General features: G+C 38.6%; 1 protein-coding gene across 2 annotated transcripts; it reads left to right on the top strand.

The window, feature by feature from the left end:
- Positions 1–9039: 9039 nt before the first annotated feature.
- LOC133298778 (U-box domain-containing protein 19-like) lies at positions 9040–12133 on the top strand. 2 transcript variants are annotated; one of them, XM_061498116.1, is made up of 2 exons: positions 9040–10739; positions 10824–12133. In XM_061498116.1, exons 1-2 carry the CDS (start codon positions 9119–9121, stop codon positions 11165–11167), a joined length of 1965 nt encoding a protein of 654 aa, XP_061354100.1. In that variant the 5' UTR covers positions 9040–9118; the 3' UTR covers positions 11168–12133. The 2 variants fall into 2 exon arrangements, with proteins under 2 accessions (XP_061354100.1, XP_061354099.1); XM_061498115.1 differs by having other exon boundaries at positions 9041–12132.
- Positions 12134–17857: the final 5724 nt, after the last annotated feature.

The raw sequence follows: 17857 nt of genomic DNA, 5'->3' as shown, positions 1-17857 counted from the left end.
GACAGCGTTTTGTGTCAAGAGATGTCAAGTTTCGAGAACAAGAATTTCCATTCTGAGTAAAGAAGAATGAACCTATTGTCCCTCAGCTGCCTACATCATTCCCTGATGAAACTGAAAACGTTGTAGTTGCAGAAAACGCTGAAGAGAAGTCATGTGAAACTGCCACAATAGTGCAACCCACTACGGACGATAGGGGGAGCTCCGATGCTATTTCAATGCCATATTCCTCTCAAGATGTTGTGCCTACAAGACACCAGAGAGCACGAAAACTTCCCACTTATTTGCAAGATTATGCTTGTCACATGGCTGAAACACACTCGCCTCCTCTCATCCGAACCAATGTCACCTCAGGTATTAAGTATCCTATATGCAATTATGTCAGTTTAACTAATTTTTCTAAAGAACATCGATCCTTTGTTGTAGCAATTGACGCCAATCAAGAGCCTCGAAATTTTCGAGAAGCCATGCGAGATACACGGTGGGTGGCTGCCATGAGGAACGAAATCCAAGCTTTGGAAGATAATAAAACTTGGTACATTACAGATTTTCCTCCACACAAACATGCTCTCCCAAGCAAATGGGTGTTTAAAATCAAATACCGTTCTGACGGTACGGTGGAACGTTATAAGGCAAGGTTGGTGATAGCTGGAAATCATCAAATTGCTGGGGAGGATTACAGTGAGACATATGCACCAGTGGCCAAAATGGTGAGTGTTCGTACACTACTTGCTGTAGCAGCTGCCAAAAATTGGGAATTACATCAACTCGACGTCCACAATGCATTCTTGAACGGTGACCTAAGTGAAGAAGTTTACATGCAGTTTCCTCCCGGATTCAGTGACGGATCCAATCACAAAGTATGTCGTCTTACCAAATCCTTGTATGGACTGAGGCAATCACCACGAAACTGGTTCTCCAAACTCAGCTCTTCCTTGACACATTATGGTTTTATACAATCAAGGGCAGATTATACGCTCTTTACTCTCCAAAGAGGGGACGCTTTCCTAGCAGTCCTAGTCTACGTTGATGATATAATAGTGGCAGGGAATGATCCTAATGCATGTAAAGCAGTCAAGGAGTATCTGAACAAATGTTTCAAAATCAAAGACTTAGGTCCGCTGAAGTATTTCCTGGGTATTGAAATTGCTCGTAGCAAGCAAGGCATTTTCCTTTGTCAACGTAAGTGCACTTTGGACCTTCTGTCCGAATCAGGCTTGAGTGGGAGTAAGCCTGCGAACTCTCCCATCGAACAGAATCATCGCCTCGCCTTGGATGATGGCCCTATGTTTGACAATCCTGAACGATATCGAAGACTTATAGGTAAACTCATTTACCTCACCATCACTCGACCTGATTTGAGTTATGCCATTCATATTTTATCACAGTTCATGCAACAACCCAAGCAAGCTCACTTTGAAGCTGTCGTTCGTGTCCTTCGGTATCTCAAAAGGAATCCTGGCCAAGGCTTACTTCTTAAGTCCGATTGTGACTTACAGTTTCATGCTTACTGCGACTCGGATTGGGCATCTTGTCCTCTTACTCGCAAATCCATTACTGGTTTTTTTATTATGCTAGGATCATCCCCAATCTCTTGGAAGACTAAGAAACAAGTCACGGTCTCCCGTTCTTCGGCAGAAGCAGAATACAGATCCATGCCAGCAGCTACCTCGGAGTTAGTTTGGCTCAAATCGTTTCTTACTTCCCTTGGTGTTCCACATTCAGGTCCTATGGAGTTATTTTGTGACAACCAAGCCGCCTTACACATAGCTGCCAACCCCGTCTTCCATGAACGGACAAAACACATCGAAATAGATTGCCATTTCGTGCGAGAACAGATTCTTGCCAACAACATTGTCACTGCTCACGTCCGTTCAAGATCCCAGCTTGCGGACCTGTTTACTAAAGCATTGGGACAACGTCCGTTCTTCGAATTCCTTCCCAAGTTGGGCATTTCATCCTTGCATGCTCCAACTTGAGGGGGAGTGTTGGAGATTGTTAGGATATCAATATTTGTTAGGATATTATACTGTTAGATATATTATACGGTTAGATTGTTATATTGAAGATTCTTTAGTTTGTTACTAGATAGTTAGATAATTTAGATAGTTGTTTTTATCTCTTATCATTTCTCTGTAACAAAGCTCTGTAACAAATTGTGTATCTGTTTGGCCAATTGCCTATTAAAAGGCTGCACACTTGAATAATATCAAAAAAAGGTTGCATTACCAAGTTTATCTCTATAAAACCCATAAAGAAAACTTTACTGAGATGCTATAAAAACCCAACAATCCAGTTTGAACCCTTCGAACAACCACCTCCAGCTCTAGATCCTTATTAGGCTTGCAAGATCGTGAACCAACACCTCTCCTTGTTTTCCTTGGACCAAGATTATATCAAGAATAGCAACAGTATTAGTTTTGCACCAAAAAATGGTTAAAGGAACCAAAATACACCTAATTATACTAGAAACCTCACTCTCTCTCCAACACACATGGATTCAAGTAACCTTATTCCTCTCAAATAGCTGAGTAATCTTTGCTATTTTGTAGGAGAATTAAATTGAATTGGAGCAAGAATTAATCTAGAATGACTTAGAGCGAGCAAAATAAAATCAAGGGAGCCACTGTGTGAGTGTGCTAAAAGCGCCTATCAGCACACTAACAGAGTGCGTCATTATGCAATAGGAGAATTTTCTACGAGAGTGCAAGAGAGTGCAACAATAGCGCGCTAATCGCTTATTTTACAATCAGAGACTTTGACCTTGACCTTCTAAGGACTTTGACCTTGTCACCTGTCTTATTTTCAACGAAGGACTTGTAATCCCTAAAGCTCCCAAAGGTTTGATCCTTGTACTTAAGGAAGAAGGCTCAAACTCTTCTAGAGTGAGAGTACACAATGGACATGAAATAGTGATAGCCTTTGGGACAACAAGTGATTATCAAATGTCGGAATGGACATAATCAAGGATATCATAGGTTGAGCCTCTAGAGGAGTTGAAAGACTGCCTATATGATTATTCTTAAACATACACCTCACAAAACTCTAAGCCTCCAATTCCTCGAACCTAATATTCCATGTTTATTCAGTTCTTGCGGCCTTTGGTTACTTATATGTTCTAGTCTTCTATGCCAATGGAAAGCTTCATCCCTTTCCTTATGACAGCACAAACTTCGAGTAAGATTGTCTCACCCTCAGAAATATACAAGTCATGTGCCATCATCCCTCTCATTACAACTAGAGAACCCTTAAGAACACTAAGAATTCCCCATTTATTATGATATACTAGACCATTTAAGTCAAGCATTCTCAATGAGATCAGATTTCTCCTAAGGGCTGGGACATATATGACATCTTTCAGGGTTTTAAGTGTTTTATCAGCCGATTTAAGTTTCACAAAACCTATTCCAGTAACTTCACATGATTGATCGTTCCCCGTCATAATTGTTCCTCCCTTAATAGACCAAAAGTCACACAACCATTTTTTTTGGGTCATATGGTATGTGCATCCTGAGTTCATCACCCATATTCATATTCAATAGCAACATCAGATGACACCATAAGCATATCCCACTCTCACAACCTGAATGCACATTCGTGCATTCAATTTTAGCTTTTTGGTTTTTAGAGTCACCTTTCTTGTGGAAATTCTTCTTGACAAGCCCTTCTTTATGGCACAGACAACAAATAAACTTGGTCGCTTGTTGCCTGTACTCTTATTATTGTTAAAACTACTATTATTACTATTTTTGTTTAGGTTGTTATTGCTATTCCTTGAATTATAGCTCTTATTTTTATTGTTAAAATGTCCTTTTTAATTTCCTTGTCTTTAATAACCATCTCTTCCCTAGAAAATTTTCTATGGGCAGATATATCCAACTCTTTTACTTTAAGGGCTTCTATTACCTCTTCCAATGTCATATTTGGTCTGTCATACTTGATGACAAACTTAACATCCTTAAAAGACTCGGGGAGTTGAAGAGGACTACAATTTGGTCCTCATCATCATCCTAGCATCCACATTAGCAAAAATCAAGGTGAGTTTCTTAAATTCATTAAGATTCTCATCAAGGGTCTTGCTAATATCCTTTTTGAAATTTATAAACCTTTCTTTAAGGTACATCTTATTTGGCAAGAATTTGACTAAGTACAGAGACTCTAACTTAGACTAGAGTTGGTGAGGGTTTGTTATCTCAGTGACTTGTCTCAAAACATTGTCATTTAGATGAAGCATTATCAGACTACGAACAAGCTAATTCATATTAGCTTTTTCTTCGGTCGTAAGTAATGCTGGATAATCCTTATCTTCCCCAATGGCTTTGACACATTATGGTTGATCAGGACAACTTTCGTCGTGATCTTCCACATGTTGTAGTACACTTTAACATCGAATTTGTCCACCTCGATACGGGTTCCTCCCATCTTGAACAAGATAATTGTAGAGAACACAAGTCGCAACATGAATCGAAATAAGAAGAAGGGTACAAAGAAAGGAAGAAAAAACAGAGCAAGGAAGAGAGAACGGGACCAAGAACCCATGCTCTTGGTACCACTTGCATATTTGAGACCAAGGACCTCAAATACAGAGGTTGAAATGAGCGGAAACATCCAACAGAAAAATAAGAAAATAGAACACCAAGGGTTTTACTTGGTTCGGAACTTGATATTGCTATCAAGATTCCTACATCAAGAGCCAAAGGGAAAACTCTCATGTTCTTGCAATTTATTAGATTTGGTTTTAGCTTTACATAATCACAAGCACAAGTCTGAAAACAAGCAACCACAACCAAACATTACATGCATTAACCCTAGGTAAAAAAGATAAAGAAAACTTGACTAAGATGTTATGTAAACCCAACAACTCGGCTTGAACCCTTCGAATAGCCACCACCAACTCCAGATCCTTATCAAGCTTGTAGGAACTTGAGGGATTTTCACTGGATTGTGAACCAACACCTCTCCTTGTTTGCCTTCGATCAGGAATCTATCAAGAATGACAATAGCAACAATTCTACACTAGAAAAGGGTTAGAGCAACCAAAATACACCTACTCAGACTAGAAACCTCGCTCTCTCTTCAACACACTCAGATCTGAGGAAAAATTGAAAAGAAACCTAATTAATTTTATCCTCTCCATCACACCAGTTACACATGGAGAATTGGAAAGAAAAAAAAAAAACTAAGCCTAGAATCTTCGAGAGAGTAACAAAATGAGTGAATCATAATAATTGATCCAGAAGAGTATGAGTTAAGCCAATTAAAGAGGCAAAATCATAATAGGAAATTAGTACAAGAAATGGCTAAAAAAACCCTTATCAGATATTAACCCAGATCCAAGAGGATCAAGTAAATCATGGGTCTAGACATAAAATTTTAAAATTACCCACACGTTTAGCTGCCCACATACGAAAACAACAGTAACTTTTGAAAAAAATAAAAAATATTTTTTTCAAAGTTGAAATTAAACATGACTACACTGCCTTGATTTATTATTATTATTATTTGGTATTTCACAGCCTTGAACATTGAGTCATGAGTAATTATTGAACCAAAATATCTGCATGGAGGCACCGACCAGTTTCTCATAACAATTCACAAGGACACAAGGCCCGTTGTGTTTGTGGTACAACGAAACTGGGACCCTCCGTCCCTTCCTAGTACGACGTAAGATTATAAAAACCCCTACCAATTGCTCTGGAGGAAGGTCTCACTCTCACTCCTTCTCGAGAGATCAAGAAAATTATCAAAACCAATAAAATAAGAGGAAGTACCGAAAGAAGCAACAATGATCGACCATGTATGTGAAAAGAAAGAATCACTTTATCGGATTAATATGTTATACAATGCTTCACTGTAGTTGGACCAAAGCACTAATGCCAATTTGTCTTTTAAAAAAAATAGAGAATAGCATAGAGATACTTATTATAATCAAGGGAATAACATATGTCATTTTAAAGGATATAAGTTTATATTATTTTAGATCTTAACCGTTAATTTTCGTCTATCGACGATTATAATTTATTGGATCAAAATTATTAATTAATTAATAATAAATTTGACTCATTAAGTTTGACTCAATAAATTATAACCGTTGATGGAGGGAAATCAACGGTTAAGATCTAAAAGAATATAAGCTTATATCCTTTAAAGAGATAGATTTTTTTCCTATAATCAATACTTCATCTATTTTGACATTTTAATCATTCAGAAAAAGTGTTTTATTTTAGTAATCACTTTATAAAATCAATAAAGTATTTTTTTTTTAATTTTTTCTTATTTCTTAGTATGAAAGAAAACTATTAATAAAGTGAGATGATAATTTAATCAAATTTAATTATATTTCTCTAAAATTAATAGTGTTTAATAAATTTATTAATAGTTGTATAAAAATCTTAAGCAACTAATATTTCAATTCGAGAAAATATATATTACTTGTTAAAATGCTAATGACATGCATGAGACCTCAAAAGATAAGCAAGGCTCATCTAAAGATTGTTTAGGTGTACATAATCCCTGAACGCCAACAAATCTTAGCCAATCTTTAAATTTAAAAGCTTTGCAAAGTGATGAGTGTGAATTCTAGTAATATATTAGTAGTTTTATCTTATTTATAACACAATTTCGTGTTATGGTGGCAATCCAAGAAGCTAAGCGTGGAGGAATTAATGTTTGATAATAATAATTATCAACGCGCAGATCGTACATGTCATGACAATGACGACACTGTTTATTATGCGTTAGTGATTTTCGAACTTCCAAGCGTGAATGCAATGTACTCGTTACGATAGATCTCCCAGTGAGCGGTGCAATTAATTTGAAAGAAGCCAAAAAAGATTTCTAATCAAACTGCATATAATTGAAAAAAATTCGTTTTTTTTTCGCATAAATATAATAAAATATTTCTTTTTATATAATGATAATACTAAAATTCCAACTTATAATTTTACGCAAACTATTCAAATATTTTATTATTAACCCACTCCTAAATATTGCTTATCATAAATAAATATTAGTAATATTTTTTTTTTGACATATTCTCTTGTATATTCTTTGCTATCGCGTGTTTTTTATTTGAGTAAATCTCATTAAATAAAAAGTGAGTTCAGATTGTTTAATGAGACTTACATAAAATTTATTTAATTAAAATATTTTTCAAATATAAAAAATATATTCTTAAAAATTCTCAAAATAATAATGTAGTTCGTCCTTAAGAATTTAAGAGAAGCTACTTTGGATTTGCACCTGCTTAACCTGTCTGTTCAGTGTGGACCTTATTTGGTATGACTATTTAGTTATTACCTTTCAAAATGGCAGCTCCCAGCTTGCATCTGTCGAATCAAAATATTAAATTGGTTTGCAAGATCTATCAAAAAGAAAATAAATTATTTTATCTTTGTTGAATTCGTTGTCATTTTTTTGGTGCAAACGTCTCAACCAAATAGACGATGCCTTCTGCTTTCTTTCTTTATTTTAATTTAGATTTGCGAGGAGCAACATTTTCCCTTGTCATATAGTAATTATATCTTATTATTTTCTCCGTTAATCAATTGTGATCTAGGAAGAAAACGCGTTAGATTGGGCATGTTTTGATTGGTCCACGTCAAGCCTTATGCTTTTTCGTCAATATCATAATTTCTTTAGCAAATAATTCAAGAAGTCATTGCATGGATTTGTGACCACAAATAAGATTAGGGTGGGAAAATACGAACTTTGTAATGGATAATCAGATCTCTCGATGCAAGTGACAAGGACCCATTTTCGTTCATGTTTGACCATGTGAATATCAGCATCATATTTGAAGAAAAGTAGAAAAAACCTCTATATATAATTGGTACATACATAAACCTTCAAACAAATTAATCCTCAATTTTCTTCTTTTTTTGCATCTAGTGCCTGTAATCGTTTTTACCTTTTCCATGTTTGCTTTAACCTCATATTGCGTTTATTTACATGTATAGTCACTCAAACCTAGAGGCTGGACTAGAACGAACATTTTGCTGGGAAAGAGTAAAATTTTATAAAAGGTTAAAGTTGATACTTTATAAGGGTATTTTAAAAAGGTTCGTTTTTATCTGCAGTAAGTCCAATATAACGTTATTTTAGGCAAAAATTATGGTGTTTTTGTAATTTTAATTTATTTCAGAGTTATTATAGTCTTTATAATTATAATTTTTAATTTTTCAGTAAATGCAGATAACTTGTATATAGGCGAGTTTATAAATTTTGAAACACGTAATTCGGCCACTGTCCAAACCAATCGAGTCCCTGTTATGTTAATCTATTATGAAGTAGGATATTCCTACTACCTATTTTTTCTACTACCATTCCACTACCACTTTAATCACCATTGGATTCAAATTTTTTTTTTTTTCTCTCTCTTCATTCAACTTTTCCTTTAATCAAATGGTGATTAGAGTGATAGTGAAGTGGTAGTAGAAAAAATAAGTAGTCAGAATATCCTAGCTTATCTATTATATGTTTCACTGCGTATAATTTGAAGTTTTTAAACATAACGTTTGAACTAATGTATATATTTTAAAAATATAAGAGAGCAAGGTTTATGGGATTAAATATTAATTACGGTAAACCTTGATCCCGTGGCGTAAGCACACGTAATTAAACTTTCTGATGCGATTTCAATAATTCAGGTAAGCAAGCAGCTTCGCAAACAGTTACGTTCAAAGTTCCCCGAAGCACACGGCGGCATTTGATTTATCCACCTGTGAGGTCGGTTATAGGGACCCACCATCCATCACTTCAAGCACACTCTGACCCTACGATGCCAACCAAAATCTAAATCCCCTTGCCAATTAGTTCTCATTCTCACTCTCCCAGGTAACCATCCACCATATTATAAAATTTTAAAGTTAAAAAAAATAAAAAATAAAATTAGCAACCATACATTCCCACGTGTCCATTGAATCTTCTCTCCTTAATCTTAGTCAAATCACAACCGATCCAGGTTTCAAATATGCTGCCACGTCTCTATAAGATTCTCTAGTCAGCACGACACATATGTCTCTTCCTATAATAATTGGCCTAATTAACTACCTTTTCCAACTCCAAACGCTCGAGAGAAAAACAAAAAAAATAGAATTGGTGTGCGTTATCTTTTACTTCAATGACTCATATTCCCAATTACAGAGATCGCCGGATTCTAACATTTCCGGCGGTTCATCCTTGCGAAGGTATATCTTCCGTTACCCTTCTTGCTTCTCTCATCACTCTCTCGCAGAATATATGCAATTTCCAACACGAATCGTTCACCACCCAACGACGAAATGCAAGAGAAACAATGCGCCAAATTGGCGTTCTTCTTATATTCCTCCACGAAATTCGAGAACGTGGCTTGGTTATCCCTGACTCCATTCTCCTCTGTTTCTCAGAGCTCCACTTCACCTTCCAAAAGATTCACTTCTTGATACAAGATTGTACTCTCGAAGGTGCTCGCTTATTCATGCTCACCAAATCCCAATACGTTGCAACTCAGTTCCGCTCTCTTATTCGCGCCATGGCCACCGCCCTTGACGTTTTGCCTCTGCAAAGTTTCGAGGTTTGTAGCGAAGTGAAGGAGTTAGTTGAGTTAGTAGCCAAGCAAGCGAGGAAAGCCAAGTTCGAAATCGACCCCAAAGACGAAATCGCAAGCAAAAGAGTTCATTCTATTCTGCGCCAATTCGAGAGGGGAACCGAACCGGACGTGAGTTCCATGCAGGGAATCATGAACTACCTCGAAATCAAAACCTGGAAGGATTGTAACAAAGAGATTAAATTCTTAGAAGACGAGATCAGCTTCAGGTGTTGTGATTGTGACGAGCGAGAGGTTCCACTCTTGAGTAGCTTGGTTGGGTTCTTATGCTATTGTAGGGCAGTGATATTCGAAACTCTAGATAACCAATCCGAAGCCAGGTTCAGCACAGAGATGATGATAACCTACGTGAACCCAGAGGATTTCCGTTGCCCGATTTCCCTTGAGTTGATGACTGAACCGGTGACCGTTTCAACGGGTCAAACCTATGACCGAGCCTCCATTCAGAAATGGCTTAAAGCTGGAAACATGATATGTCCCAAAACAGGTGAGAAGCTAAAAAACACAGAGTTGGTCCCAAACACAACGCTAAAGAGGCTCATCCAACAGTTCTGCGCTGACAACGACATTTCCCTCGCCAAGTCATGTAACCGTAACCGTGACATAACGAGAACAATCGTTCCAGGTAGTTCAGCGGCAGCACATGCCATGCAATTCCTCTCGTGGTTTCTCACGCGGAGGCTTGTGTTCGGAACCCAAGAACAGAAAAACAAGGCTGCTTATGAGATTCGCGTGCTTGCAAGGTCCAGCATTTTCAACCGCACGTGCTTGGTTGAAGTTGGCACGGTGCCTCCTCTGCTTGGTCTTTTGACCACAAATGATAAATCCACGCAAGAGAATGCAATCTCTTCTCTGTTGAAGCTCTCCAAGCATGCCAGTGGCTCTCAAAGCATCATGGATAGCGGTGGTTTAGAACCCATTCTTTTGGTGCTCAAAAAAGGGCTTAGCCTTGAAGCTCGCCAAATCGCAGCTGCTACAATTTTTTATCTTTCTTCGGTGAAAGAATACAGGAAATTAATCGGAGAAAACCCAGTGGCGATTCCGGGTTTAGTAGAGTTGGTCAAGGAAGGAACAACATGTGGGAAAAAGAATGCTGTGGTTGCAATTTTTGGTTTGCTTTTGCTTCCTAGGAATCATCGAAGGGTGCTTGAGGCAGGTGCTGTTCCTGCGCTCGTTGATATTTTGGCTTCCTCCTCGAACAACAATGAACTCATCGCTGAATGTTTAGCTGTTCTTGCAGCCTTGGCTGAGAATGTTGTGGATGGAGCACATGCTATCTTACAAGCCTCCGCGTTGTCGTTAATCATTGGGATGTTGCGATCTGCCACGTCGCGTGCAGGGAAAGAACACTCTGCTTCAATCTTGTTGTCACTTTGCGTCAATGTTGGTGTTGAGGTAGTAGCTGTTCTTGCCAAGGACCCCTCGCTGATGCCTTCGCTTTATTCACTTCTTACCGATGGTACTTCTCATGCCGCCAAAAAAGCACGTTTTCTCATCAAAGTTCTACAAGATTTCAATGAAACAACAATTTCTGGATTGAAGGGTTCCTCAATTCCACAGGAACGATCCCTTCACGTTTGGTGAATGAGTTAGAATCCCTTCAATCTCTGTTTTTTTCTTTTTTTTGCCCCTGTGAATACATATACTTTTTTTCTTTGTGTAAATACTGTAACATTAGCATTAGTTCTAGCCACATTTGATATTTGTGAAATTAGCTCCATGTTTTTTTATCCCCGGCGAGCTAATTTCAATAAGTGAGCTTTAGCTTACACTGTAAACTTTTGTTTACCTTTATCTATTTATTACTTAAAGTGGCGTGAAATTAGATGAAGAAATCATGTTTTTGGTTTCCTTTCTTTCTTTCCTTTTTGCAATTTGCGAAACATTATTTGCTTGCTCGGTGGAGATATTCAGAAACGTGGAATCATTTCTTGGTCACGGAACACGTGTAGAATGTTAAAAAAATGAAAAAGGAACATCAATCGGATGTTTCAGTTTTCACACTTGCTAAACAACACGTACCTCTGAAAAGAATACTTAATAAACAAAAGAAAACTAAGAAACAGATAGAAATAGGTTTAGAGTGTGGTTTTGATACCCCCATTGATTTAAAGCTTTGTACACTACTACTCAATTAAGCATTGCCACATTATTAAAATAGTGGATTTATTTGTGCTGGAGCTAAAGCATTTTGACCTTGTTCTTGGGATGCAATACTGGGACCTATTATCACTGATTACCAGACTCTAACAATGACTTTTTAAGTACAAGAATACTCGGGTCACTTTGCAAGGTGACCGACCGATTTAGACCAATCCTATTTCCTCAGCCTAATTGCAAAAGTTGGTTTCATAGAACTCAGTGGATGCTTGTTTAATGTACTTCACTTCTATTAGCATTTTATATTTCTTATTTTTATTATTTTTCTTTCCGTTGTAATTGCTTCTAGAAGCTGAGCTGTCATTTTTTGCGCTTTTGATATTGTTAGGCCATTTGGTAAGGCTATTCTGTTAGCCATTTTGTAAGGCCATTCTGTTAGGCCATTTTTCTCTCTCTTAGGTAGTTTTTCTATATATTGCCTTTTGTACTCTCTTTTTCAAGTAAGTAAATATAGTACAGATTTCCTTCTCTGAGTTTTCTGAGTTCTTTTCTGAGTTTTCCTAATATGGTATCAGTAGAATTCTTTTCCTGAACCCGAGTCTCCTTCAATGGCTCGTGGTGCCAATAATCCTCGCCCACCACCAGCGGATTCTTCCTCTGGTTCATCTTCTTTCATGGAAGATTCTTCCAGTCCTCATTTTTTGCACAATGGTGATCACCCTGGCCTGGTATTGGTATCCCATTCTCTTACTGGTTCCAATTTTAGTTCCTGGAAGCGTGCTATGCTTCTTGCCCTTACCGCGAAGAACAAACTTGTGTTTGTTGATGGTTCTATTCTTCGCCCTTCTCCCAATGATCTGTTGTTTCCTTCCTGGACTCGTTGCAATTCCATGGTCATATCCTGGATTTTGAATTCTGTTACTAAGGAGATTGCTGATAGCCTCCTTTATTTTACTACTGGATATGAGGTTTGGAATGATTTACAGACCCGTTTTTCCCAGGCAAATGGTCCACGTATTTTTCAACTCAAGCAACACGTTTCATCTTTTTCTCAGGGCTCCCTTGATGTTAATGCCTATTATACAAGGTTGAAATCCTTGTGGGATGAGTTACAGGATCACCTGCCTCTTCCCTCTTGCACATGTGGTGCTCTTCATGCGATTCGCACAGGCAGGGAGCAGGACCACGTCTTGCAATTTCTCATTGGCCTTAATGACTCATTTTCTTCTGTCCGGGCTCAGATTCTCCTCCTTGAACCACTGCCGTCACTTGCGAAAGTCTTCTCCATGATCTTGCAAGAAGAACGCCAACGTCAGCTCTCTATTTCCTTGCCTATTCCGGTTGTTCCTGACTCACCCCTTATCAACTCCGCTGCCCCTCCTTCTCACAACCCACCCACGGCCGCTACTACTTTTCAACGTCGCCCTAGATCTGTTTGCACTTTTTGCAACCTTTCTGGTCACACACGTGACAAATGTTTTAAATTACATGGCTACCCTCCTGGGTATAAACCCAGATCTCCTAGGCCCAACCCGACTCCTCACCAGGCCCAAGCCCATTTTGCCCACTCTCGGCCCTCACCCCCACTTCTCCCTTTACCATCGCCAGCTTCCTCACCTCACCTTACCTCACCGACAGCTACCCACTCCTCTGATGTGCCACTTGCTTTTACCCCAACCCAATATAATCAGCTGCTTGCGTTGCTACATCAAAATTCTGCACCGTCATCTTCGTTCTCCACTTCGTCTGTTACTGATTCCTCACCATCGATAGCAAGTTTCAGTGGTAAGCCACCTCTTGCTCTCCCTCCGTCTTGTTGGATTTTGGACACGGGTGCCACGCACCACGTTTGTCTTTCTGCTACTCTCTTTTCCTCATCTTCCTCATCTGATTCTTTGGTGTCTTTTCCCAATGGGTCTTCTGCAGTGGTCACTGATGTTGGTTCAGTGTCCATTTGTGGTCTTTTTACCCTACACAATGTCCTTTGTGTTCCTTCGTTTTTCTTCAATCTTTTATCCATAAGTGCTTTAACACGTGATTCCCCTATTCTTGCTCATTTCTCTGACTCTCATTGTTCTCTTCAGGACCGTGCTTCGGCAAGGACGATTGGGATTGCTAGAAGACACGGCGATCTTTACATACTTGACACCACACACCTTTTCCCAGCAGATAATGTTCCCCATTCCTTTTGTTTTTCTTTTACTGTAAAAGACCCTTCCCTCTGGCATTCCAGATTAGGGCACCTCTCTGTTTCCGTTTTAAATTCAATGAAATCTTTGCTGGGTTTTTCTGATATTTTGCGTACTGATCATCATTGTTCTGTATGTCCTCTTGCAAAACAAAAACGTCTTCCTTTTATTTTAAATCCCAAGTTATCTGCATCTCCTTTTGATTTGGTTCACTGTGACATATGGGGTCCCTTTCATACAATTTCTGTAGAAGGATCTCGTTATTTTTTAACTATTGTGGATGATGCCACACGTTTTACATGGACTTATTTTTTGAAAAACAAATCTGATTTCTCTTCTGTTTTTCCCATGTTTTATAAACTTGTTTACACACAATATTCTTTGCCTATTAAATCCATCCACTGTGATAATGCCCCTGAGTTTCTCTTAACATCTTTTTTCTCCTCTAAAGGTATTAAACTTTTCCATTCTTGTGTCGATCGTCCTCAACAGAATTCAGTTGTAGAACGCAAGCACCAGCATATCCTTAATGTGGCACGCTCCCTTCAATTTCAGTCCCATATACCACTACCTTATTGGCAAGATTGCATCCTTACTGCTGTCTATCTAATTAACCGCACCCCCTCACCCCTTCTTTCAGCCAAAACACCCTTTGAACTCCTTTGCCATAAACCTCCCACATATTCCCATCTTCGCATTTTTGGCTGCCTTTGTTACAGCTCCACCCTATCCAGAAATCGTCACAAATTCTCCCCCCGCGCCCTGCCGGCTGTTTTTATTGGGTACCCACCTGGCTTCAAAGGTTATAAGCTTCTTGATTTGGAGTCCAACCGTACTTTTATTTCTCGTGATGTTGTGTTTTTTGAGAGCATCTTTCCTTTTTCCATGAAGTCTCCCATTCCCTCTCCACACACAGAATTTACTGTTTTGCCTACTTCATTGCCTACTGCTCCTCCTTCACAGTCTCCTATTTTTGACCAATCCTCTCCATCTCACACTTCACGGCCTAGAAACCCACCCTCATATCTTAGTGATTATGTTTGTTCTTCTTCCACCATCCATCCCCTGTCTAATTATATTTCCACTCATCGTTTTTCTCCTACATATGCAACTTTTATTAATTCTGTTTCTTCACATTTTGAACCCACCTCCTTTTCTGCTGCTTCTCAACTTCCGGAATGGCAAGCTGCAATGCAAGATGAACTTTCAGCCCTTGAGCTCAATAAAACATGGACAGTTGTTTCTCTTCCACCTGGAAAACAGATTGTGGGTTGTCGTTGGGTCTACAAGGTAAAATATAAGTCAGATGGTTCCCTTGAGAGGTACAAGGCTCGTCTAGTGGCCAAGGGGTTTACTCAACAAGAAGGTGTTGATTTCTCAGAAACTTTCTCCCCTGTTGCGAAACTTACAACTGTACGGCTTCTCCTTGCCCTTGCTGCCATTAATAATTGGTCTCTCATCCAGCTTGACGTCAACAATGCCTTCCTTCACGGTGAGTTGTTGGAAGAGGTTTATATGCATTTGCCCCCTGGCTATTCTTCTACTCAATCTTCTCTTCCACCTAATGCTGTTTGTCACCTCCATAAGTCCTTGTATGGCCTTAGACAAGCATCACGACAATGGTTTGCAAAGTTTTCCAATACATTGATTTTACTTGGTTTTAATCAGTCACAATCTGACCATTCCTTATTTGTGCGTTCTTCTGCTTCATGCTTCATTGCTGTTTTAGTCTATTTGGATGATATAATTGTTGCATCTAACAATTCTCTTGAAGTACAACTTCTTATTGATAATCTTCACAGCACCTTTAAGCTCAAGAATCTTGGTCCCTTACGTTATTTTCTTGGGCTTGAGGTAGCCCGTTCTGCCAAAGGTATCTCTATATGTCAACATCATTATGCCTTGGATATTCTTAAGGATTCTGGACTTTCTGGTTGCAAACCTCGCAGCACCCCCCTTGAAGTTGGTCTTAAGCTCTCTGCCTCTGAGGGAGATCTCCTCTCTGACCCTTCCATGTACCGCCGCTTAATTGGACGTTTGATTTACTTAACAATCACAAGACCTGACATCTGCTACACTGTTAATTTTCTCAGTCAATTCATGGCTGCCCCACGCCTTCCTCATCTTCAGACAGCCCACAAATTGCTTGGCTATATCAAGCACACCATTGGTCAGGGCATTTTTTACTCCTCTTCTTCTGCTGTTCAACTTAATGCTTTTTGCGACTCTGATTGGGCCTCTTGTATTGATAGTCGTCGGTCTGTTTCTGGTTTTTGTGTCTTCATTGGGGATTCAATTATTTCTTGGAAATCCAAGAAACAACACACTGTTTCCAGATCCTCCACAGAAGCCGAATATAGGTCTATGGCACTTGTCACATGCGAACTACTCTGGCTGTTTTCTCTTTTGAAGGATTTCAAGGTTCTACATTCTGGTCCTGCTCATTTATTCTGTGACAATCAATCTGCTCTTCATCTTGCTGCTAATCCTGTTTTTCATGAGCGAACAAAACATATCGAGATAGATTGTCATCTGGTTCGCGAACATATCATCAAAGGTAATCTGAAAACATTCCCTGTACCTTCATCAAAGCAACTTGCGGATATTCTCACCAAGGCTCTGCTTCCTTCCAAGTTTTCAACTCTGATATCCAAGATGGGAATTCTGAATCTTTATTCTCCATCTTGAGGGGGCCTATTAGCATTTTATATTTCTTATTTTTATTATTTTTCTTTCCGTTGTAATTGCTTCTAGAAGCTGAGCTGTCATTTTTTGCGCTTCTGATATTGTTAGGCCATTTAGTAAGGCTATTCTGTTAGCCATTTTGAAAGGCCATTCTGTTAGGCCATTTTTCTCTCTCTTAGGTAGTTTTTCTATATATTGCCTTTTGTACTCTCTTTTTCAAGTAAGTAAATATAGTACAGATTTCCTTCTCTGAGTTTTCTGAGTTCTTTTCTGAGTTTTCCTAATAACTTCCAATCCAACCCAACCGAACTCATACCACCGCTAGCTACTCCTCCTGACCAAGCTATTCAAGACCTATTAACCAATTTCATAGACATTTTTTATCCCCCTACCACCCTGTATAAACTTCTCTTCTTCCTCATCAATCTCATCACTTTGACCAAAACCACGAGGGCAAGTTGCTTTACCCTTGCCTCTTGAACTTCCGTCACTCATACTAAAAATGGGTTTTAAAGGAGGAGCAAGAATGAGATACAATCAGAATCTTGCAATGAAGGTTCAAAACCCCTCATACCCAGAAAATAAAATACAGAAACAATGCATACTTGTAGCCGGAAATCGAAGTTCAGAAATACACTAGGACGTGTAAATAATGGCAAGTGAAATTATGAACACAGAATAAATCATAAGAAATAAAGCCAACATTTAAAGAGACAAGAAATACCAGCTTGAAAATGATGAAAGGAGAAGCGCTTGAAGAAGATGAAAGATAAAAAGCCAACTGGGAAGACGAAAGAGAGGAACAATATCAGAAAGTGAAAAAATGAGAATGCGAGGGAATGTAAAGAAAGAAGAAAATGAAATCAAAAGGTTGGACTCGCAAAATGAAAAGGAAGAGGCAAAATTGTAATAGCATAAATAAGACAGGACAGTTGAAATACGTTCTGACAGCTTGCACTAAATGCACATATAAAGTGGTAACGATCGACAACTTATGATGCATATCATACCAATTAGAAAACACCACCTGGAAATGTGTTATCTTTGCCTGGAAGAGATAAAAACGACAAAAGCAAGTTTAATCTAATGATCTGAGATACACAAAAATGTATCATCAATTGCCACCGTGATACGCTCAAGATAATTTGTTCAACTCGGCCAGGCTTGAAGTTGAAGGTGATTTAAAGGTACGCCCCAACATCTCGAGTTATCGAGATGGGGAGCAGCACTATCTTGGCTATATAAGCCCAAAGCTAAAGATGAACTTAAACATGATGCACCCTAATACCTCGAGTACCCA

This window comes from Gastrolobium bilobum, unplaced genomic scaffold, assembly GCF_033153095.1.
Source record: "Gastrolobium bilobum isolate Gb01-03AN ecotype WA unplaced genomic scaffold, APGP_CSIRO_Gbil_v1 utg18356, whole genome shotgun sequence".
NCBI lineage: Eukaryota > Viridiplantae > Streptophyta > Magnoliopsida > Fabales > Fabaceae > Gastrolobium > Gastrolobium bilobum.
The sequence above is the reverse complement of the archived record's forward strand: the minus strand, read 5'-3'. Positions and strand labels throughout refer to the sequence as shown.